This window comes from Rhinoraja longicauda, chromosome 21 (genome assembly GCF_053455715.1).
Source record: "Rhinoraja longicauda isolate Sanriku21f chromosome 21, sRhiLon1.1, whole genome shotgun sequence".
Classification (NCBI taxonomy): Eukaryota; Metazoa; Chordata; class Chondrichthyes; order Rajiformes; family Arhynchobatidae; genus Rhinoraja; species Rhinoraja longicauda.
Window position 1 is genome coordinate 37,641,749 of NC_135973.1, and position 25,536 is coordinate 37,667,284.

Consider the following 25,536-nt stretch of genomic DNA (forward strand, 5'->3'; position numbering starts at 1 on the left):
CCCACCACCCTTTGTGTGGAAAAGTTACCCCTCAGATTCCTATTAAATCATTTCCCCTTCACCTTAAACTTATGTCCCCTGATCCTCGATTTTCCTACTTTAGGTAAAAGACTCTGCATCTACCCGATTTATTCCTCTCATGATACCTCTATAAGATCTCCCCTCATCCTCCTACGCTCCATGGAATAGAGACCCAGCCTACTCAACCTCTCCCTACAGCTCACACCCTCTCGTCCTGGCAACATCCTCGTAAATCTTTCCTGAACCCTTTCAAGCTTGACAATATTTTTCCTATAATGTTTCCTTTCCTGTTATGTTTCTCAGTTTCAAATTCTTACAGGCAGTAATTCTGCTTACTTCTGTTAACAGTCTGTGAACAATTGGCATCATGAAGTGTCCCAGTAACTACTATTGGTACAGTCTACATGGCTGTAATTTATTGGCAATACAGTTTTGATTCCGTGTGTTTAGGGCTTTAAACCAAGCTTTCAGTTTCATGTCAGGGCTAATCCGGTATTTCAATATATTGCACACTAGTTCTATGGAAAAAGACCGGTGTATGCACATGGAATAATGCAAAACAGTTACATTAAACTTCTTTTTTTCCTTCATTTGACCTTGATGTTTTCTTTCTCTCTCTCGCTTTGTAAATCATGCCAGCAGGTGTTAATCTAGCAGGAACCAGCAGGAACCAGTTAAAAGCAACAGGGATTAAAGGCTTTAATTCCGGCATCTCTGGGGCGGTTTATAATGAGCTCAGTTCTAAATGGCTTTCTCTGTGCTAATGGGGTCTTTATGCCACGGGCCAAATACTCTACCTGAACACTCCTTGTTATTTGGACTGTTCCTTATTTTATGGTTGCAGTCATAATATGTCTGCTCGATGTGTTATTTTTTTACTAATGTTCTCCCTCTTCCCACTCTGCATTCTAGATATTATGGCATGGGTCACCCAGTCTCTGTTCATCTGTACTTCTATGCTGACCGGTTCCAAGGCTACTTACTGAGGCATCATGCAACAAACCTGGCAACCAGTAAACTGGAAACGCTGGAGTCTTGGCTGATGCCGAGGAAAATGTTTACATTTTCTAATCCCACAAGTGATTTTGCACGACTGCAGTTTGCTGAGGTAAAAACACTGTTATTTCTTTGCTCTGAGGGAACTGTCATAGAAACATAGAAACACGTCTCTTCAAAATGTAAGTGCTGTTACTGTCAAATGTTTAAATATCCTCATTTGATTTCAAACAGCGTGCACTTCTGCCTCTCTGGCCAGGAACAAACGTTTTGAATCCATGCTCCCCGGCACCTGGTTTTACGTATTCCGTATAGTCTTTAGAAGATGGAAACCAGTGGAATGTTGGGTGCCATCACAGGCAGTGGTGTCACAAAAATAACAGAGTTTAGTTTAGTATATTATCACATGTGCTGAGGTACAGTGAAAACCTTCTGTTGTGTGCTAGCCAGTTAGCGGAAAGACAATCCATGTTTACAGTCGACCCACTCACAGTGTACAGATACATGATAAGGGGATAACGTTTAGTGTAAGATAAAGCCAGTAAAGTCCGATCAAAGATAGTCGGAGGGTCACCAATGATGTAGATAGTAGTTCAGAACTGCTCTCTGGCTGTGGTAGGATGATTCAGTTGCCTGATAACAGCTGGGAAGAAACTGTCCCTGAATCCGGTGATGTGCTTTTTCACGCTTCTATACCTTTTGCCTGATGAGAGAGGGGAGAAGAGGGAGTGGCCAGGGTGCGACTGGTGTGATTACGCTGCTGGCCTTGCCGAGGCAGCGTGAGGTACAAATGGAGTCAATGGAAGGGAGGTTGGTTTGTGTGTTGGTCTGGGCTGCGTCCACAATTCACTCCTTTTTTTTGCGGTCCTGGATGGAGCTGTTCCCAAACCAAGCTGTGATGCATCCTGATAAAATACTTTCTTCGGTGCATCTGTAGATGTTGGTGAAGCATTGTGGTTGCGTGTAAATGATGTCTACATACAATTAAAATGTCATTTCCTGTGATGAAATTCGTGGCATAGTAGTAGATTTTCTCCCTTTAAGGCATTCAGTAATATATTACACTGTTGAGTTGCAAATGGTTGCAATAATTCATTTAACACAAGGCCTGGTTAGTACCTGTCTGCTAACCACAGTTTGTGTTTGAGATGTTTCTGCCAACCATCCTGAGCAAAGTGGAAAAGGACACAAAGTGCTGGAGTAATTCAGCAGGTCAGACAGCATCTCTGGAGAACGTGGATAGGATCTTCAATAGACGTCAGTTGACAATTTGGATATTATAAAATTATTCTGCAGTGGGGGGAGAGGAGATAGCTTTGGCAGATAATATTACGGATATTCCAAAGAGATTTTACAAAGTACATTAAGGGGAAAAAGATAATCAGAGAGAGAATAGGGTCCCTGAGGAATCAAAGTGGCCATCCTGTGTGGAGCCACATGAAATGGGCAAGGTCCTCAAAGAGTATTTCTCCTGTGTTGGTTCTAGATGAGTATTTCTCCTGTTTCTACATTGGGAAAAAGGCATAAAGACCAGGGAACGTGCGGCAGTCAATGAAATTGTCTCGAGGGCAGTCAGTATTATGGTTGTGGAGGTGCTGAACATCCAACATGTATGAAGGTAGACAAATCTCCAGGCCCTGTTATATCCGATATATCTGAGGACACTGTGGGAAGCGAGAGAAGAAATTGCAGGTGCCCTGGCTGAGATTTCTAAGTCGTCATTAAATACAGGTGAGGTGCCAGTAGACTGGAGGGTGGCAAATGTTTGCCTCTATTCAAGAAGGGCTACAAGGAAAAACCTGGGAACCATAGGCCAGTGAGTCTAATGTCTATGGTCGAAATGTAACCGGAGAGTATTCTGAGGGACAGGATGGGTTTGTACGTGGGAGATTGTGTCTCATGAATCTATGAATCTGTTTGAGATTTTTGAAGATGTCACCAGAAAGGTTGATGAGGGCAGAGCTGCAGATGTTGTACACATGGATTTCAGTAAGGCATTCGACAAGGTTCCTCATGGTAGGCTGCTCTGGAAAGTTAGATTGCATGGGATCCAAGGAGAGATAGCCGACTGAATATAAAATTGCCTTCATGGAAGGAAGGACCTGTCTGCTAACATGATGTTGTTGGAAGGTTGTTTTTTGGACTGAAGGCCTGTGACTTGTGGTGTGCCTCAAGGTTCGGTGCTCGGCCCATTACTGTTTCATCATAATCATAATCCATCATCATACTTTATTAGCCAAGTATGTTTTGCAACATACGAGGAATTTGATTTGCCATACAGTCATAACAATAAAAAGCAACAGGAAACACAAAATACATTTTAACATGAACATTCACCACAGTGACTCCTCCACATTCCTCACTGTGATGGAAGGCGAAAAAAAAGTTAAATCTCTTCCCTTCTTTGTTCTCCCGTGGTTGGGGCCTCGAGCCTTCCATTGACGGGATGATCTTGGCTCCCGTAGCCGGCAGTCGGACTCTCCGCGTCGGGGCGATCAAGCTCCCGCATCGGGGGGATCTCAGCTCCCCGCGCTGGGCGATCTACCCTGGGTCGGGGCTAGTCGAACCTCCTGCGACTTTGGAGCTTCCTGACATCGGTCTCTACCCGAGACTGCGAGCTCCCCGATGTTAAAGTCCGCAGGCCGTGGTTGGAGCGTCGATCCCAGGCAAGGGATCGCAGGCTCTGATGGTAAGTCCACAGCCCCGTGGTGGGGCTCAAAGTCAGTCTCGAGCAAGGCCGCCAGCTCCACGATGTTAGGCTGCAGAGCGACCGGAGATACGATCCGGAAAACAATCGCATCTCCGGCAAGGTAAAAGATTGAAAAAAGTTTCCCCCGACCCCCTCCCCTCTGTGGCTTTGTTTACTTCATAGAACAGTCCACGGTATAAATGCAGTGTCCTTGAGCTGTTGCCCTATGACAGCTGTTGATCTATCCAGTCTGCCCCCATGCAGCCACTTCCCTCCCTCATTATATTTGCGATATCTCTTTATCCCATGGCAGCCTGCTTTCAAACAGTTTACAATTGCCAAAGACTACCTCGAGGTTGGTTCAACAAAATAAGGTGCTAAGATGCAAAATCAGGACCTATTGATTCCCACTATCCTGGTCTCATTGACCTTGTACTGAGGTCATAGGGTCGTAAGTGATAGGAGCAGAATTCGACTATTTGGCCCATCAAGGCCACTCCACGATTCAATCATAGCTGATCTGTCTCTCTCTCCTAACCCCAATCTCCTGCCTTCTCCCCATAACCCCTGACACCCGTACTAATCAAAAATCTATTTATCTCTGCCTTAAATATATCCACTGACTTAGCCTGCACAGCCTTTCTCAGCAAAGAATTCCACTGATTCACCACCCTCTGACTAAAGAAATTCCTCCTCATCTCCTTCCTAAAGGAACGTCCTTTAATTCTGAGGCTATGGCCTCTGGTCCTAGACTCTCCCACTAGTGGAAACATCCTCTACACATCCACTCTATCCAAGCCTTTCACTATTTGACTCATGTACTCATCTTGACTGCAAATCTTACCCAACCTCCTCACTTCTCTTCCATAGCCGTTTCATCCTCTCCCATCTCCAGCTCCAAACCCACCTCTTGTCATCACCGTTCTTATCTGGTGATTCACTGTCTAATGAACTGCATGAATGGTACTTGATGAACAACTATTTTCTGCGGAATTTTTCTTTATGTTCACTGAATTCCTGAAAAACATACAATTTACAAGTATTTTTTTGTTGCACACAGTTTTGAAGCTTATTCTGAAAATGAAATTATAATGCAGTGATGTGAGAATCTGCACTTACAGAAATGTAGTGCAGCAGAACTGTTCACATCTAGAGAGTGCTTCTTGGGCTATTTATTTGAGAGACGGCCCAAACATATCAAAGCAGCACAGTGTTACAAAGCAAGGAGGGCAGATACCATGGCTTGGCAATAATGGCTACTTGAAACAAATCGTCAGAGTGTGAGCTGGCTGCAGTTAATGCATGGCTTTGTGTTTGCCTTATTGAATGTGGAAACTGCAACCCAGGAATTTAGCTGAAGGGAGAAAGCAAATTAGCATTCACATTGTAGCTCAGCAGGCCTTACAATTGTTGCTAATGTTTGTGCTTTAGCATGAGTGCAAGAAGTACTCAATCGGGCTAACACCAGGCACAGAATTGAGCCAAATAAAGCATGTCTGATCGCCTTTGGTTGAAGAAAGCATAATGTAGCTCCCTCTACATCACTATTACACTTTAACTATTAACCTCTTTGTTGCCTGCAAAGGATTGAGGTCTGCTTATTTTCGAGATACGGTGTGGAAACAGGCCCTTCGGCCCACCGAGTCTACACGAGTGATCCCTGCACATCAGCAATACCCTGCACACATTAGGGACAATTTTTACATTTATACCAAGCCAATTAACCTACAAACCTGTACTTCTTTGGAGTGTGGGAAGAAATCGAAGATCTCGGAGAAACCCCACGCGGTCACGAGCAGAAGGTACAAACTCCGTACAGACAGCACCCATAGTGGCGATGGAACCCAAGTCTCTGGCGCTGTGAGACAGAACTCTACCGCTGTGCCACCATGTCACCCTATGTTTCTCATTTCCTAATCTTTAGCCATGTAAAACAAGACCATAACATGTCAGCTTTCCAGTAGCACCATCCCAGAGCAGCAGCACCATCCCAGAGCAGTAGCACCATCCCAGAGCAGCAGCACCATCCCAGAGCAGTAGCACCATCCCAGAGCAGTAGCACCATCCCAGAGCAGTAGCACCATCCCAGAGCAGCAGCACCATCCCAGAGCAGTAGCACCATCCCAGAGCAGCAGCACCATCCCAGAGCAGTAGCACCATCCCAGAGCAGCAGCACCATCCCAGAGCAGCAGCACCATCCCAGAGCAGCAGCACCATCCCAGAGCAGTAGCACCATCCCAGAGCAGCAGCACCATCCCAGAGCAGCAGCACCATCCCAGAGCAGTTGCACCATCCCAGAGCAGTAGCACCATCCCAGAGCAGTAGCACCATCCCAGAGCAGTAGCACCATCCCAGAGCAGCAGCACCATCCCAGAGCAGCAGCACCATCCCAGAGCAGCAGCACCATCCCAGAGCAGTAGCACCATCCCAGAGCAGTAGCACCATCCCAGAGCAGTAGCACCATCCCAGAGCAGTTCTTTTAATGTTGCCGTCTGACTGATTGCTATTGTTATCAATAACAATTTTTGGAAATGTCAGATTAGAATGGTAATTTCTACAATTCAGCTGTGTCACGGCTCTAGTTTATAAACTTGCGAGGGACAGGTATGGTAGCTGGTGCAAGTCTTTTACCCAGAGTGGAAATGTCAAGTACTAGGGTTGAAGGTGAGAGGGGTGAGAAGGAAATGTGGGAGGCAAGGTGTGTTTTACCCAGTGCGATGTGCCAGGAGCATGCTGGCGGGGGAGATGGCACAAACACATATGGATAACAACATTTACATGGCGTTTGGACAGCCACATGAACAAGCTGGGTGTAGAGGGATATAGCACCTTGTGCAGGCAGGTGGGATTAGTTTAGATTGGCATCATGGTCAGCACAGGTATGATGGGCTGAAGGGCCTGTTCCAGTCCTCTGTTGTTCTGTGTAATATGTACATAAACTGCACCTGTCTTTGGTTTACAGACAGGTATAGCTTTGCCAAATCCATTCATCTCAGCATTGAAAATGTGCCTTGTCCCAGCACCCAGAGCCTTTCAGGAAAGAATGCTCCTGTATTCCACCAACCTGCATGTGCAAAACAGCCTTTTCATTAGCATCCCAAGTATCAGAGGTAGGGTTGCCAACTGTCCCATATTAGCCGGGACGTCCTGTATTTTGGGCTAAATTAGTTTGTCCCACACCTTGTCCCGTATTAGGCCCGGGTGGCACTATAGGCCCGGGTGGCACTATAGGCCCAGGTGGCACTATAGGGCCGGATAGTGTAGGTCCAGATGCCGTAGGCCCGGACACAGTAAGTCGGGACAGTGTAGGCCCGGACACAGTAAGTCGGGACAGTGTAGGCCCGGACACAGTAAGTCGGGACAGTGTAGGTCTGGAGGCCCGGGCGCCGCCTAACGGAGGTTACTACGCAGCCCGCCTCCCGGCCCGGGCGGCCGCCATTAGTGGAGCGGGAGCACGTGGCCGCTGGCAACAGATGGGCAGCTGGCTGAACAGTCACACATCGAGGAATATGGTCTGTTTTGTATGGTCAACACTTTCTTGTGCTCGTCTAAGATGTCCCAGGGATTCATTCCAAGGAATATTATTCATCATGACAGTGTACATGGGAATTTGAGTGAGCTTTTTGAAGACGTAACCAGGAAGCATGATGAGGGTTAAACCATCGTCGTTGTTTGCAAGGATTTCAGTAAGGACTGTGGTAAGATTCTGGGTGGTAGGCTGCTCTGGAAGGTCAGTGCACATGGGATCCAGGGAGAGCTAGCTGACAGAATTGGCTTCTGTAGAATGAAGCAGAGGGTGTTGGTGGAAGGTTGTTTCTCAGAATGGAGTCCTTAGTGGTGTGCCTCAGGGATCAATGTTGGGCCCATTGCTGTTTGTGGTTTAAATCAACCATTTGGATGAGAATCTATAAGATACGATCAAGGCAAATAACACTAAAGTAGGTTGTGTCGTTGACAGTGAAGATGGTTCTCAAAGATTCCAGCAGGACCTTGCCCAGCTGGGGAAGTGGGCTGGCCCCAGGCATGGTCTGTTCATTCCCTCCACAGATGCTGCATGGCCAACAGAGTTCCATCAGAACTCTGAAAGATTCTAGCAACTGCAGCTTCTTGTGTCTCATTCTAAAACTACCATTGGGCAACCTGTAGATGACCAGGGTCTAATGGAAAGCATCCCTGGCACAAAGTTGGAGCTGCCAAAGAGGGCATCGCAGTAAGAGCAGGCAAGGACCAACATCAGCAAGTGCTCGGATAAGAATGGGAGTTCAGAACAGAAGTCAGAAGAACACCCTCAGAGGGCTGCAGCAATGGCCAAAGAGACTCCTGTTTGGAACAAAGTAGCAATACAAGATATTATAAAGATGTCCTCATTCTTTAGGGAACAGGGGTTCCCCTCTTCCATTATAGATGAAGCTCTCACTAGGGTCTGCTCGATATCCCGCTGCTCCGCTCTTGATCCCCCTCCCCCCATTCGTAACAGGGACAGAGTGCCCCTTGTCCTCGCCTTCCACCCCATCAGCTGTCGCATACAGCACATAATAGAAACATGGAAAATAGGTGCAGGAGGAGGCCATTCAGCCCTTTGAGCCAGCACCGCCATTCATTGTGATCATGGCTGATCATCTACAATCAGTAACCTGTGCCCAACTTCTCCCCATATCCCTTGATTCCACTAGCCCCCAGAGCTCTATCTAACTCTCTCTTAAATTCATCCAGTGATTTGCCCTCCACTGCCCTCTGTGGCAGAGAATTCCACAAATTCACATCTCTCTGGGTGAAAAAGTTCCTTCTTACCTCAGTTTTAAATGGCCTCCCCTTTATTCTTGGACTGTGGCCCCTGGTTCTGGACTCCCCCAACATTGGGAACATTGTTCCTGCATCTAGCTTGTCCAGTCCTTTTATCCTACGACATTTTCACCACCTCCAATGAGATCCCACTATCGATGAGCCTTGGGAGCCCAACACCCTGTCGCCGGTTTGTGGTTTGTCCCTCCTCGGACCACTGTCGGTAGATACTCAACACTGCTGACCGGGAGCACCCCACAAGCCTTTCCGTTTCAGAGATGCTCTGACCCAGTCGTCTGGCCATAACAATTTGGCCCTTGTCAAAGTCGCTCAGGTCTTTACTCCTGCCCATTTCTCCTGCATCCAACACATCAACTTCAAGAACTGACTGTTCACTTGCTGCCTAATATATCCCACCCCTTGACAGGTGCCATTGTAACAAGATAACCAATGTTATTCACTTCACCTGTCAGTGGTCATAATGTTTTGGCGGATTGGTGTACATGGGTGCCACCAGTGGTCAGTGGATGAGGATTGTCACCTATCACATACTAAGCCCCCCTTACCATGGAGGTCCATTTAAAGCAGGTGGGAACCTTGGAGCTTAGTGGTGAGAGGTTGAAGATGTCCACAAAAACTCCGGCCTGTTGGTCCAAAAGAAAACCATTTTAATGACTACCTGAAGGTAGATGAGCATTCCCAACTGGGTCAGACATCTACATGAATTCAGCACAGACTGAATGTGATGCATGTTGCACCTCGTTTAGGTAACATTTGCTATCCAACTTGAGCAGTATACTTATGGCGGTCTCAGGGAGAACATGCACACTCTATGCAGACAGCATCAATAGCTGTGTGGAATGGGCTGTCCAGGCAATGATCTCTGAACTCTATCCCACCAGACACCAACCTGCTGTCCTGTTTTCTTGAGTAACAAGATATACCTGTGGTTTATGATCTTACTTTGTACGTGTTTATACTATAAGATTTCCAGGCAATTCTTGAACTTGGAATTTCTTTGGTTTCAGGTTAGCACAGACTGGGATGCTAAGGAAAGAATTTTCCGGAACTACGGAGGGCTGATTGGACCCATGGACGAGCCGATTGGCATGCAGAAATGGGGCAAAGGTCCCAACATCACTGTCACTGTGGTCTGGATCGACCCGATTCACGTTATTGCAGCTACCTATGATATTCAGGTGGATTCTGGCGCCGAGTTCACTCATTACAAACCTCCGTTGAACTTGCCTCTGCGGCCGGGCCTGTGGACGGTTAAAGTACTGCACCACTGGGCACCCGTGGCTGAAACCAAGTTTCTGGTTGCACCTCTGACGTTCTCAAACAGGCAGCTGATCAGAAAAGGTGAGTCTTATGCCAGGTAACTCAATCAGAGAATAGCATGTGAACCTTTACACAATCCACACAAGCTTCCTCTCGTTGTGTCTGCATAACTCTCTAGCCTTCCTACCCTCAGGTGCTCTCTCCTTTCTTTAAAGAAACTATCTGTTCCATTCACTGCAACCACACTACATAAACAGGGCAAGTAAATTTCCCCTTCAGAAAACAAAACTAAATGGGAAAGTCCACTGATTATTTTCTCTAATTTTTCAATGTTTCTTTTGGCCTCTGATGTTTGGAGTTATTTGGCTAATTGACTCTGGAATTCATCACAGTTGTACTTTTAGTTTAGTTTAGTTTAGAGATACAGCGCGGAAACAGGCCCTTTCGTCCCACCGGGACCGCGCCGACCAGTGATCCCCGCACATTAACACTATCCTACACCCACTAGGGACAATTTTTACATTTACCAAGATAATTAACCTACAAACCTGTACATCTTTGGAGTGTGGGAGAAAACCGAAGATCTCGGAGAAAACCCACGCAGGTCACGGGCAGAACGTACAAACTCCGTACAGACAGCACCAGTAGTCGGGATCGAACCCGGATCTCCAGCTCTGCATTCCCTGTAAGGCAGCAACTCTACCGCTGCGCCACCGTGCTACCTGATCCTGAATGTACAGTATAACATGTACAAATGCCAGGTTCCATAAGTTCATCATTTCTAGGAGCAGAATTAGGCCATTTGGCCCATCAAGTCTACCAATCTATTCAATCATGGCTCTCTCCCTCTCAACCCCATTCTTCTGCCATCTCCCTGTAACCCTTGACACTTTACCAATCAAGAATCTATCAAACTCTACCTTAAAAATATAACATATAACATATAACATATAACAACTACAGCATGGAAACAGGCCTGTCCGGCCCTACCAGTCCACGCCGACCATTCTCCCTGACCTAGTCTCATCTACCTGCACTCAGACCATAACCCTCCAATCCCCTCCTATCCATATACCTATCCAATTTACTCTTAAATAATAAAATCGAGCCAGCCTCCACCACTTCCACCGGAAGCCCATTCCATACAGCCACAACCCTCTGAGTAAAGAAGTTCCCCCTCATGTTACCCCTAAACCTTTGTCCCTCAATTCTGAAGCTATGTCCCCTTGTTGGAATCTTCCCCACTCTCAAAGGGAAAAGCCTACCCACGTCAACTTTGTCCGTCCCTCTCAAAATTTTAAAAACCTCTATCAAGTCCCCCCTCAACCTTCTACGCTCCAAAGAATAAAGACCCAACCTGTTCAACCTCTCTCTGTAGCCTAAGTGCTGAAACCCAGGCAACATTCTAGTAAATCTCCTCTGTACCCTCTCCATTTTGTCGACATCCTTCCTATAATTTGGCGACCAGAACTGCACACCATACTCCAGATTTGGCCTCACCAATGCCCTGTACAATTTCAACATTACATCCCAACTTCTATACTCGATGCTCTGATTTATAAAGGCAAGCATACCAAACGCCTTCTTCACCACCCTATCCACATGAGATTCCACCTTCAGGGAACAATGCACAGTTATTCCCAGATCCCTCTGTTCCACTGCATTCCTCAATTCCCTACCATTTACCCTGTACGTCCTATTTTGATTTGTCCTACCAAAATGCAGCACCTCACACTTATCAGCATTAAACTCCATCTGCCATCTTTCAGCCCACCCTTCCAAAAGGCCCAAGTCTCTCTGTAGACTTTGAAAATCTACCTCACTATCAACTACTCCACCTATCTTAGTATCATCTGCATATTTACTAATCCAATTTGCCACACCATCATCCAGATCATTAATGTAAATGACAAACAACAGTGGACCCAACACAGATCCTTGGGGCACTCCACTAGACACTGGCCTCCAACCTGACATACAATTGTCAACCGTTACCCTCTGGTATCTCCCATTCAGCCATTGTTGAATCCATCTTGCAACCTCACTATTAATACCCAACGATTTAACCTTCTTAATCAACCTTCCATGTGGAACCTTGTCAAATATCCATTGACTTAGCCTACACAGCCATCTGTGTTGCCATTCCGTTGGATAGTATGGTATAAATATTCCCTCCTGTTGTTCAGATGGTGTCTGTTCTGTTGGTAATCAAGCTAGCCGCTGTGTGTGTTGTTTTGCGGGGTTATGTTATGCTTCACACAGTTGACATACAGTAAGTGCCCTCCTCTCAGGCTGACCATACAGTAAGTGCCCTCCTCTCAGGCTGACCATACAGTAAGTGCCCTCCTCTCAGGCTGACCACTCTTCATTTCCAGGATCAATTTAAGGGATCCAGATTTGACACTTTCTCTAATTGGTTCTGAAACCTTCCCCACACAACAAATCTGTTACAAAGCAAATATAGGCAGAGTCGAGTTTATAATGAAAAGAACCAGGTCACTTCAGTCATAACCCACCACAGATATCAAGGACTGGGCAGAACCCATTATATGCACCCTGAACAAGCATTTTGTTTAACCACATCTAAGCATGTGAGGTGCAGTTACTAATTTAACAATACAAACCTAGCTTAAAAATAAAAACACTAAAAAACACTCCCTAAAACTTCTATTACCGTATCCTTATCTGTGAGCCACTAATCACCGTATTAAATTTTTTAATTTCCCTATAACCTTGATCTTTATCTAGATTTCTATACTTTCTTGTTCACGGTCAAAAATGGGAAGATAACGATCAGACACATGGCATCAGCATAACTTAGAGTACATCAACTTGCAAACTGTTCAGTGAGATGGATGATTAACTGATTCAAACAAAGCATTAGGTTCCTTTGGTTTGAATTGATTGAATGACACTGAATGGAAACAAGCCTTTCAGCCCATCATGTCTACACCGACCCACATCAACTCTACATCGAGCACCCATTCTCACTAGTTCCATGTTATCCCACTTTTGCATCTACACCTTAACACAGGGCAGTTAACCCACAAATCTCTTTGGGACGTGGGAGGAAACCAGAACTCTGGGAGCAAACCTATGTGGTTTCCAGGAAGAATGTGCAAACTCCACACAGCCAGCACCCAAGGCAAGGATAGAATCAGGGTCCCTGGCGCTGAGTAGCAGCAGCTCGACCAGCTGCGCCACTGTTCCGCCCTCATCACTGAATGAATCATGTATTCATCAAAAGAGCCCGTTTCTTTTCCCCATGGCTCAGCCATCAGGTTTCCTTCAGTGATTCCTGTCTCGATCATTGCCATTACTCTGGGTTGCATCCTACCTTTACATCTTGTTGCATTGCACTTTCACATGTTAAGAACAATAATGCACAAAGTGAAATGCCCAACCCTATCACAGCGGAGACCACAATATTCTCCACTGTCACTGCATCCAATAAAACTAACTATAGTTGGAAACATCCAATTAACAATAACATTTTCCTGATCTAGACACTCCAAACATGTACAGGTTTGTAGGTTAATTAGCTTGGTGTAAATGGAGAAATTGCCCCTAGTGTGTGTAGGATAGTGTCAATGTGTGGGGTTCACTGGTCGGCGCAGACTCGGTGGGCCGAAGGGCCTGTTTCCACGCTGTATCTCCAAGCTAAACAATCAAAATGCGCACAATTTACCTGAACAAAACAGCTTCAGTAAACTGAATTACTGAAGTGGTCGTATATTAGTAGTGAAACATTCTCAGAGCAGAATGTCGGGGCATACCTGAACTCCTATTAGTAGTATCAGATGTGATGTCACATTTGCAGTAATACTGCATTAATATGTATTGTGTGGCATTTGCTGTAAAATTTCCCACACCGTCAATTCTGGGTGTAAAAAGCTTTGGGAAATGGAACAACAAAAGGAATCTGGGATTGCAGTGAGACAGAGCAGTAAGAGACAGTACTTCACATGAGGAATTGAAGATGTTTGAGCAATTGAGAATGGGGTTGCCTTTAATCCTTGGTCACGTTGAGATCAAATAAAAACATACAAACATAGAAAATAGGTGCAGGAGGAGGCCATTTGGCCCTTCAAGCCAGCACCGCCATTCAATGAGATCATGGCTGATCATTCTCAATCAGTACCCCGTTCCTGCTTTCTCCCCATACCCCCTGACTCTGCTATCCTTAAGAGCTCTATCTAGCTCTCTCTTGAATGCATTCAGAGAATTGGCCTCCACTGCCCTCTGAGGCAGAGAATTCCACAGATTCACAACTCTCTGACTGAAAAAGTTTTTCCTCATCTCTGATCTAAATGGCCTACCCCTTATTCTTAAACTGTGGCCCCTGGTTCTGGACTCCCCCAACATTGGGAACATGTTTCCTGCCTCTAATATGTCCAACCCCTTAATAATCTTATATGTTTCGATAAGATCCCCTCTCATCCTTCTAAATTCCAGTGTATACAAGCCTAGTCGCTCCAGTCTTTCAACATATGACAGTCCCGCCATTCCGGGAATTAACCTAGTAAACCTACGCTGCACGCCCTCAATAGCAAGAATATCCTTCCTCAAATTTGGAGACCAAAACTGCACACAGTACTCCAGGTGCGGTCTCACTAGGGCCCTGTACAACTGCAGAAGGACCTCTTTGCTCCTATACTCAATTCCTCTTGTTATGAAGGCTTTCTTCACTGCCTGCTGTACCTGCATGCTTCCTTTCAGTGACTAATGCACTAGGACACCCAGATCACGTTGTACGTCCCCTTTTCCTAACTTGACACCATTCAGATAATAATCTGCCTTCCAAATCTTACCACCAAAGTGGATAACCTCACACTTATCCACATTAAACTGCATCTGCCAAGCATCCGCCCACTCACACAACCTGTCCAAGTCACCCTGCAACCTCATAGCATCTTCCTCACAGTTCACACTGCCACCCAGCTTTGTATCATCTGCAAATTTGCTAATGGTACTTTTAATTCCTTCATCCAAGTCATATCCTGGTCTAACCCAATCTATGGTTCCATATCCTGGTCTCACCCAATCTAACCGAATTGCTCTTAATACTTCTGTTTACTGAAAAATCCATCAGCCTCAGACAATATAAATGAGCAACCGAGCATCAACTGTCTTTTGTAGCTGAAAGTTTCAGATTTTTACTATATACACTCAGGACAATTTTTACAATTTGTGTTTGCCAAGCCAATTAACCTACAAACCTGTAGTATAAGAAAATAACTGCAGATGCTGGTACAAATTGATTTATTCACAAAATGCTGGAGTAACTCAGCAGGTCAGGCAGCATCTCGGGAGAGAAGGAATGGGTGACGTTTCGGGTCGAGACCCTTCTTCAATTGCAAGTGCTTCCGTTGTTGCTGTGATGTTATAAAACTTTTCTCATTCATTCACTGGGTTGTGGATGTCCTTGGCAACGGTGATATTTTTGCCCATTCTATTTTGTCTCTCCATGTTGGTGGGGATGGGGCACACCTGGGCTAAGCCGGCCATTTTCTTTCTGTGAAGTACGTCTTTAAGCAACACTCTGGTAGTTTATGATTGTCAGTGTTGATGCTAACTTTTTAATGTCAAGTTCATGTTGGATAACTGGCTCAGGACTCTGGATGCTCATCCACCCACTAATCCTTCAGACCCCACTGATCTAGATGCTTGTGTCAAAACACTAGAAGCTTACGAGAAGCAGGCAAAATCACCTAGAACAATAGGTTTGGCTCAAAGCCGCTTGGTTAATTAATCATTTTTTGTTTGTTCAATCTGAACAGTTGAATCATTGAACAAAAACATCACAAGTGCTTTTTCTCAAGTGCTATTTATAAACTCTGCTGCCATCTGTGAGTGTTAAAGGATTCCACATTTATTCATTATGCACTAGATGGTTGTCAGTTTGAACCAGAAGTGTTACTGAACCAATTTATCTGCTTTCAGTTTTCATGCATAATGAGTATCTAATGCATGTCATTTTGACAATTAACGCAGGTGGATTACCACAGCAAGCAACCACTAGAGATTTAACAGTCCACGTACTGATTTCAAGCAACAATAATCAGGCACAGTTTTAGCTTTGCCTTAGTTTGTTGTAATCACACCTCTGAATCAGAAGGGTGTGTGTTTAAGTTTCACTCCAGATTCTATGCTGAATAACTTCAGAGAGGCCCTCATTCAGATGACATGTGAAGCTGAGCAGGTGCTGAACAGTGGCGCACAGCACAGGACATAGTACAGGAAGGCACACTTCACCCTAACATGTCAGTGCTGACATGACACCATCTAAACTCATCCCATCTGCCCGCACTTGGTCCATATCACCCTTTATCCTGCCTGTCATGTGTCTATCTAAATATCTATCATAAATATTGCTAGTAACCTGCTTCTATGATCTCCCCTGGGAGCGGCTCAAGGCACCAACCACTCCGCCTCTTCCCTTTGCATATCTCCTTTAAACTTTCCTCCTTTCTCCTTGAACCAATGTTTCTAAGGTCATAAGGAGTAGAATTAGGCCATTCGGCCCATCAAGTCTACTCCACCATTCAATCATGGTTGATCTATCTCTCCCTCCTAACCCCATTCTCCTGCCTTCTCCCCATAACCTCTGACACCCGTACTAATCAAGAATCTATCCATCTCTGCCTTAAAAATATCCACTGACTTGGCCTCCACAGCCTTCTGTGGCAAAGAATTCCACAGATTCACCACCCGTTCTGTCTAGCATTTGACATTTCCATCCTGTTGAAAAGACACTATTTTATATATGGAGTAACTCAGCGGGACAGGCAGCATCTCTTTACACTGAAGATAGACACAAAGTGCTGAAGTAACCCATTCCAGCTCACTTTTTATTTTTCTACCAAGCTGAACAGCCTCACATCTCCCTTCATTCTCACTTCATCTACCACATTTTTGCACTCCCTCCTAATCTGTATCTTGCTGATTACAAACAAACTTCCAAGGTGTCATGACATGAACTTGTTTACTTATATGCACAAAGTCACGGGTTGCTTCAGCAGTTTAATATGTATTTGTAGCTGTGTGCGCATGTGCAAACATTTCCTCAAAAGGCAGCTGATTATTGTACATTTTACACAAGTAAGTAATAAATATTGAGGACGTTGAACTATGTTAAAAATAATGATATCGCTGATGGTTTAAACAGTGTTGCAAAAGTGGTTGCAGTATTGTGGAAGTTTCAACGAACCATTCTGTTCTTATTTTGCAGAGGATGCACTTAAGTTGCACAATGGGCCGCCAAAGAATGCCTACATGGAACAAAGCTTTCAGGGCTTGAATAACGCTCTGAATATCCACGTTACTCCAGGCCAAGTGGAACAGGCAAAGCGCAATGCAGTTCTCAGCGGCTCACAGCTGGAGAACTGGGTGGACCCCATGGTTAACAGCTTGTGGTCAGCTGTGGACATTTGTACCATTGGTCCCACCTCTTGCCCAGTGATGCAACCCTGCAGTCAAACAACCTGGAGCTCACAGAGTCCGGATCCTAAGTCAGAGCTGGGACCCATCAAAGCCAATGGCCGCTTGAGGTAGCACTTAGTGTACCCTCAGGTCACCGTGAAAATGCAAATTTTCCTGATAGTGGGATCAATTTCTGCAGTTGGGTCTCCCCTTTAGTTCTTAGCAACAGTTCCAAGATGTCTTCACAAAATTGTGGCAAAGCTAGAGCAGTGCATTTAAAACTGAAGACAGTGATATTCACAAAAGAAGTATGTGTTAGCTGCACTGGCATGATGAAAAAAACGATCGTATTATCACGTACGGAACAGATAGAAGGAAATGTTCGCACTCTATTTATTTAAACATTTTAGTCAGTGACTAATGAGTAGATGCTGCTTTTGCAGCTTGATATCTATATCCTACTAATAATCTGCCTTTATTGATAAAGGCATATGCCCTGACTTCCTAATCTTCTTTAACTGTATCTGACCTAAAAGCCGTAGAGGTCTTATAGCTTCAGTCAACAGGACGATTTGAATTGAGTGTAATTGTTGCACCCACTGTAAGAGTGGAAGCCTGTCCTCCGAACAGGATTATAACACTCTGCTGAAACAGGCCTTTCAGCACTGAATATTCCAAGTGTGTAACAGATGATCTGAGCATTATACTGCAGCCAGGACTGGGAAATGGATTCAGAAAATGCTCATGTGTTAACATCCCCACAATATCTAATTGGATTCACTCATGCTGAAAGTTTTAGGGACCATCACTATTTTTCAGGGCAGCAATATGCCCGTACTTTAAAAAATTATTTCATCATACATTCCTTACACAGTTATAGGTTTTTTTATGACCTACGGTTGGTAACATGTTTTGCCAAAAAAAGTGAATGGCACTGCACTTTCAACGAAGAAGCTAATTGAGCACAGCACCAGACATGTGATTTACAATTCGGAAGTTTAAGGTGAAGGTACAGAAATGTATCTCCCAGTTAGCACTACAGAAGCTGTGGACTCGGTTTCCTTCTGGAATGACACAGCCACAACTATATTGCAAGCTTAGCAGTAGCTGCTGAGGCAGAATTAACCTGGAACTGAACCTTCTCTTCAATAGATGATTGCATAGCTGAACTGATACCTTTATAATCACGTCCTAGATACTTTTTATCTCGTTCAAGCATAGTTTGCAAAATTGAGGTTCTTTGATTGGAACTCTGGGCTGGAATTGCTAAGTATTCAGAAGATTCCTGGTCTTTTGAACATTCATGTACCATGCAAACTACATCACTGTCAAGGTGACCTTTCCAGCAAGAGGCAATCTAGCACCATGTTTTGTTTTTAAACTTCATTTTACTGGAACAAATAAGCTAACTGGAAACGTATCAAATGAACCACATCCCCATTTTAACTTGTCCTATTATTTGATGTATGAGTGAAACAATTAACGTTACACAGTTAAGTTAGCTGGGAGCCAGTTATTTCCACAAGCAACTCGCCCAACTCTCTGTCTTACTTTAATTTCTCAACGTTCTCCACTCAAAATCTATTTCAGATATAGAAAGCAACATAAAACAATTGAGATTTAACCACGAAAATCTAGCTCCTGAAGACAGCGGCAGTTGTTAAAGTCTGAGGATGATAAAAGGTTTACATCGTGTTGAATCTCACATTCTCCTTGTTTTGCAACAAAGTCAACATGAAGAATTACTATTGTCAAAGTGAAAAATGATGCTTTGGCATAGCTGGGCTGTGGGAGAAAGCTAAAGGTTCCTAATTGGCATTTAGCTCAGTCCTCTTGAAGGGTGCCAGTTGACACCTGTCACTACCCTGCTTCTTGCTCGCTAATCAAGTCCATTTCAGACATCCTTGCACTTGTGTGAGTGAGGATCCACTGTGGCTGGCTCTCACACATTCCAGTCCATTACAACCAGGACAAACCTGTGTGGGAGTGAGTGACCATTAGGTTAATGCCAGAATCTCCCGCCCATGTATTCCAGGTTTCCATCCTCGTCAGTGCAATCATTAGATGGTTCATGTTTGGGTTGAGGAGCAGTCTTTCTGCACTATTCCATTGCAGCACTTGATGTCTTCGTTGAAACAAAGAACTGCAGATGCTGGTTAATACACAACAGGGCACAAAGTCAATGGTTCAGGCAACATTTCTGGAGGAAATACTCCGGAATTCTCTGCCACAGAAGGCAGTGGTGGCCAATTCACTGGATGAAATTAAAATGGAGTTAGATAGAGCTCTAGGGGCTAGTGGAATCAAGGGATATGGGGAGAAGGCAGGCACGGGTTACTGATTGTGGATAATCAGCCATGATCACAATGAATGGCGGTGCTGGCTCAAAGGGCCAAATGACCCTTCTGCACCTGCACCTATTTTCTGTTTCTATGCGGTAAAGAGGTGATGCTTTACACAGAGTCTTTTCTTCAGACTCTTCTGAAGAAGGGTCTGAATCTGAAAAGGTCACCAATCCTTGTTCTCCAGAGATGCTGCCTGGCTTGCTGAGTTACTCCAACACTTTAAATCCCTTTGGTGTATTAGTAATCGGATGAACTGATAACCTCAGTTACAGATTGGTTCAAGAATCTGAATTGGAACAGGAGTTGCTAAATGCTTAGATAAAGGAATGGTTTTAATGCTAATGGAGAGGATAGGAAACAGCGATCAGGGTTGCATTCCTCACTGGTCCATTTCAGCTATACTTGGTTCACATTTTGATAATCTACAAATATTCCCTGTTAGCAGATTTTAGAAAAACTAGCTTCCCCTTGTAAGAATCAATGTATCTAAGCCCCGTTGGTGAATGATAACTAGATCTGTTTAAGAGGTATGGAGTTCATACAGTGCTATCAATCTGCTGACATAAGGAGACAAGCCACATGTAAATGTTAGATATGGGGGCATGATTCATTTATAGTTTGATTATAGCGAGGTTGAAAAAAACAAATATATGTTAAAAGACTGGTGAGCAATTTCCTTTGATATTTTGTTTCCTGCCCCTGCCCCTCAATCTTTAAAAAATAGAATTATTTGAAAAATGAGATTTGTCAGCCTGCAAAGAGTTGAATAGTGGCCACCTTGCTGTGTTCTGCAAAATTCATTATGAATGCAAACTAACCGACTGTAATCCCCAAGGCTCCATCTTCTGGGATTCAGCCTTTGAAATGCACACAGCAGGCACTCTTTTCCAATTTGTTCAATTTATCCAAATGTACAAGTTAAAAGCATCAGGTTGACGAGCAAATTTCACGACTGAGTGAACAAAGTCCTCTTTGGGGGAGGCAGGGGAGGGGATTTGTGAAATTGTTCCCCAGCTGTCCATTATCAAGTCCGTCTGCTGTAGAAGCCCACGTATTCATTATCATCAAGCTTTCAACTCAATGCCTCTGCCTTCCACAACAAGGAGGCTCTATCATGGGTGCTACCTCACATGTACATGCAATATTATAGATATTGCAATTATCTTCTGAGCCGGTTTCACCTGAGCTGAATGTATCATCTATGCAAACTGATCCGTGCCGTGAGAGCTCATCAAGATTGAAGATAAACTTGCCAAATAAACTGCAAGATGCTGTACAGACATCTCTGATAACAGAGCAAATATTCAGGTGCTGTTCACTGCACCATATTTATAAATTGTCACATATTTTGTTCAATGAGCTTTGTTAGTCTTGTTTATTAGGTCAATTTCTTCCAAAGACCCGTATTAGAGGGTCTTGGGGTTATTAAAGCTACACTTGTTCAATGTCAACAAATGTGTGGATGTCAGATAGTTAGTGCTGGCTCTCCTTATAAATCGGTGATCACACCCTCATTTTAACAGAAGGAAAATGACCAAGTGGAGTTTAAAAATATGACCGCTATTTTGTTAAAAGATCCAAATATGCATTAAAAGAAATCTGTAAAGAATTATTTTATAAACGGAACCTGTAAATACGATGAAAGAAGGACAAATTCCAATATGCAGCACATTGAAAGATGTAAATATTTTGTTATTTATTTAAAGTAATAAAATATTTTATGAGTTTAAAAATATCTTTAATTTGACCTTTTGATCAAAGTTCTGAAAACCAGTACAATTTCCTGTAAGTAGAATTTTATTCAGCAAATAATTGCACTAGCTGTTTTGCACCCACTTGCCCTCCTATTAGCAGAAAGAAAACAAAACAGAAATTGTGCCTTAGCTGCCTTCTGGTGTGAAGAAGTCTGCTTTTGTTTGACAAAGCAAGATATTGCAGATTGTCAACAGTTGTATTAAATGCTGTATCATACCAAAAAAAATGCTGTTGTAAATAGATGCCTTCTGTCATATTGTGTTTTTGATTGCAAAATTTTAAAATTAAAAAAAAATTGCGTCATGCCTTTTATCTTGAATTTCTTTGTTATTACTGGGGCTAAAGTGCTGCATTCAAGGATGCATTCTGCATTCACATGGCTTATCATCTCAACACACAAGAGTCTCATTTAATATTTAATTCAATGACACTTCACCACACGTAAAATCTGGAACTTTCCTCAAAAGTTGTTAAGGCTGGGTGGGATAAGTGAAAAGTTCCCCATTGATTTCATTTAGTTCCTTGTTGGCTTTCACCTTTTCACTGCTAAGATTTGTTTCCACTTGTATACTCTGACCCAAGTATACTCAGGGGTGGCACTGAACAGGTTAATGTTTCTGAAACACAGAACCAAGGCTATTAATTGGAGTAAAGTTGCAGCTGAGCCCACTGTGATCCAGTTGAATGATGGAAGGGGCTGTAGGACCCGCTATCTGTCCTACATTCCTCCAATGTTCGCACATTAGTAACGTTTGCTGCAGTTTCTTGGGCTCTGTGCAGTAATCCAACCTAATCTGGAACTGACATTTTAAATCTGTAGGTAAAACATTTAAAATATTTACAACTAAATTCATATCTCTCCAATGGTCAATGCAGCAAGGATTGGGTTTTAGGATGTACTAGACCAAAGCAAGGAGGGCCCAAGCCTCTCCTGCATTGGTGCAGCACCCTCTCCTTCCCCCCACTCACCCCTCCCCTCTCCCCCCCTCCCCCCTCCCCCCCCACTCTCTCCCCCCTCCCTCCACTCCCCCATTCCCTCCACTCCCCTTCCCCTCCCCCACTCCATTCCCCTCAACCCCCCTTATCCCCCCTCCCACCTCCCTCCCTCCAACCCCCTCCCATCTCCTCCCGCCCTCCCTCCACTCCCCCACCCCCTCCCTCCCCTCTCCTTCCCCTCACCCCACTCCCCTCAACCCCCCTTATCCCTCCCTCCCTCCAACCCCCTCCAATCTCCTCCCGCCCTCCCTCCATGCCCCCTTCCCCTCCCCTCTCCTCCCCTTCCCCTCACCCCACTCCACCCCCCTCAACCCCCCTTATCCCTCCCTCCCCACCTCCCTTCCTCTCCCTCCTCCCTCCCTCCCTAGGAAATAGATTTAAACTTTAAAATGTGAATAACTTTTAAAATATAACACCAATTTCCATTAGCATCAAAGTGAGTAAGGTGGGCCTAAAATTGTCACTCTATCTGTTTTGGTCGTAGTTCAGGAAAAGACAAACAAACAAATGAGAGTTTTAGTATATAGATTGCACCAATTTCTCTTTAATAACGGTCTTCCTACAAATATACTGAAAAGGATATCCATTTCCATTGCATTTTACATGACATTGCAAAAAAATCTAGTGAGGTTCCTTTTCCAGTGTGAGAAATTAAGCCAAGGCACTGGAAAAGCTCTGGTCAAGGAATCTGCATTTGTAACTAAGCTCTCCTAAAAAGGGCGGCACTGTGGCTCTGCGGTATGGTTGCTGCCTTAGTGCTTACAGCACCAGAGACCCGGGTTCGATCCCAACTGCCGGCGCTGTCTGTATGGAGTTTGTGCGTTCTCTCCGTGACCCCGCGGGTTTTCTCCGAGATCTTCGTTTTCCTCCCACACTCCAAAGATGTGTAGGTTTGTAAGTTAATTGGCTTGGTAAATGTAAAAATTGTTCCTGGTGCGTGTAGGATAGTGTTAGTGGGCGGGGATAACTGGTTAGCGTGGACTCAATGGGCCGAACGGCCTGTTTCCGACCAGTATCTCTAAACTAAACTAAACAATACTTTCATACAAAAGGCAACTCTGACAAGGCAGCATTTTCTCTGAAATTCATTTAGTCTCGATCCTTTGCTGCAGTTCTTGACGTGGAAGAGAAACTTCAACATTTGATCTCAGACCATGCTACCATTAAGCCTCTGCCGATAGCTACACTCTGAATCAATCTCCATTTTAATTCATCCCCTAAAGTATCTGTCTCCACATCCCTCCCACCATCACATACCACATATTTGAAATGAAGTAGCTTCCAATCATCCAGGTGTATACTGTATGAGAGCATCCAACCTGGTTAAGCCTTGGGGGATACCCCCTGCGCTTGGCTGAATTGCAGACTCACTGATAGTTTTCAGAAGCTACTGCAGACTGCAACACCAAGATTATCCTATTATCCCTCTTCAGGCATTTTGTTATTTGGAAATGGGAGTAAACAAGACAATGTAAGTCTGAAGAAAGCTCCTGGCCTGAAAGCACAGTCCGAAGTAGGGTCACGACCCGAAATGTCACCCATTCCTTCTCCCCAGAGATGCTGCCTGTTCTGCTAAGTTACTCCAGCATTTTGTGTCTATCTTGCTAAATGCCCTGGGTCCATTTACTTCCACAGATGCTGCCTGACCCGTTGAGTTCCTCCAGTAGTTTGTTTTTCACTGGAGACTCTTGCATCTGCCGTCTTTTGTGCCTACAATTAAATTTAAATATGAAACAAATGCATTGTCCCTGGCCCATAATGATAAACCTATCCATCTGCTGATAAACCACATGTGATCACTGTAATCAGCAATGGTCTCACAGCGTAATGTGTCATGCCTTGTGCAAATATAGCAAACACTGATGACCTTTCTTATAATCAGTTAGGTGATGGATGTTAGTCCTGGAAAATTAAACGCACTCATACTCTATGATGTGGCCAAATATTCCAACCCAGCAAGTTGGAACCAAATTAATCATCTGAAGAAGGGTCTCGACCTGAAACGTCACCCATTCCTTCTCCCCAGAGCTGCTGTCTGTTCCGCAGTCCTGCAGCATTTTGTGTGTAATCATCCATGAAAATGTGTTTTGGCCATCTCTCTATCCCTGTGCTGCTAATGATGGGGAGTTGGATCTGAGAACATTACAGTAAGTCAAGCAGCTTTTCAGTCATTGTCTGAGACCAGATGCCTACCCCAAGAGGAAGCGTTAACCCTGTAGACAGGTTCCAGAAGTAGCAAGACATGGATCAAACCCACGCCACTGCCATGTGATAACATCATACAGAGCATCAATGAAACAATATGATAGTTAGAACTTTATTTATCCCAGGGGGGAAGTTGATCAGTCAGCAGTCATGAAACACAAGATACATGAAACATGAAATTAAAGTGACGAGTGGAAAGGATTGGGAATGTGCAAAGATTGGGGAGGGGGAGGGGAGGGGGAGGGGGGTCAGTCTACCCCACAACAGAAGGGGGAGGAGTTGTACAGTTCAACAGCCACAGGGAAGAAGGATCTCCTGTGGATCCATGTTGCATTACCTAAACAATTTTTAACTGCTACAAATATTTGAACCATTAATGATACAAATATTCAGAAGCTAATTTCTAACTGTTGCAAAATAGGAAGTTGATTGCTATAACATAAATTGGGCTTAATAATTCATTCAATTATTTAATAAATTTCATTGGTCTTTTCTGAAGACATTGTTCTGGAAATGCTCTTGTCTGGTGCTATGATTTTACACATCCTGCAATGGACATCAGACAAAGATCGATAGCAGTACATAGGGTGCACATAACACTTGGAGACCATTGGGCATGTGCAGTGCATGTGCAGTGAACACATCATTATTGACATTTTATTCAATTGCATTACATATAAATGCAATATTTTGGGCGGCACGGTGGCGCAGCGGTAGAGTTGCTGCCTTACAGCGCTTGTAGCGCCGGAGACCCGGGTTCCATCCCGGTTACGGATGCTGTCTTTACGGAGCTTGTACGTTCTCCCTGTTAGTTTTCTCCAAGATCTTTTGTTTCCTCCCACACTCCAAAGGCGTACAGGTTTGTAGGTTAATTGGATATTGAAATAAATGTAAATTGTCCCTAGTGTGTGTAGGATAGTGTAAATGTTCAGGGATCGCAGGTCGGTGCGGACTCGGTGGGCTGAAGGGCCTGTTTCCCTGCTGTATCTGTAAACTAAACTAAACCCAGCTGAACAGGCTCACGCAGAGAAAGACATTTTTGTG

The 25,536-nt window shown here is 44.3% G+C and overlaps 1 protein-coding gene across 1 annotated transcript in view; it reads left to right on the forward strand.

Annotated features, from left to right (window-relative positions):
* The window catches only part of xylt1 (xylosyltransferase I), a 294,644-nt gene extending 273,105 nt beyond the window's left edge, over positions 1 to 21,539 (forward strand). Inside the window, exons 9-11 of the mRNA XM_078418358.1 lie at positions 934 to 1,129; positions 9,517 to 9,850; positions 17,001 to 21,539. Coding sequence (XP_078274484.1) covers positions 934 to 1,129; positions 9,517 to 9,850; positions 17,001 to 17,323 — 853 coding nt within the window. The 3' untranslated portion in view covers positions 17,324 to 21,539. The remainder of the gene's footprint in view (positions 1 to 933; positions 1,130 to 9,516; positions 9,851 to 17,000) is intronic.
* Positions 21,540 to 25,536: the final 3,997 nt, after the last annotated feature.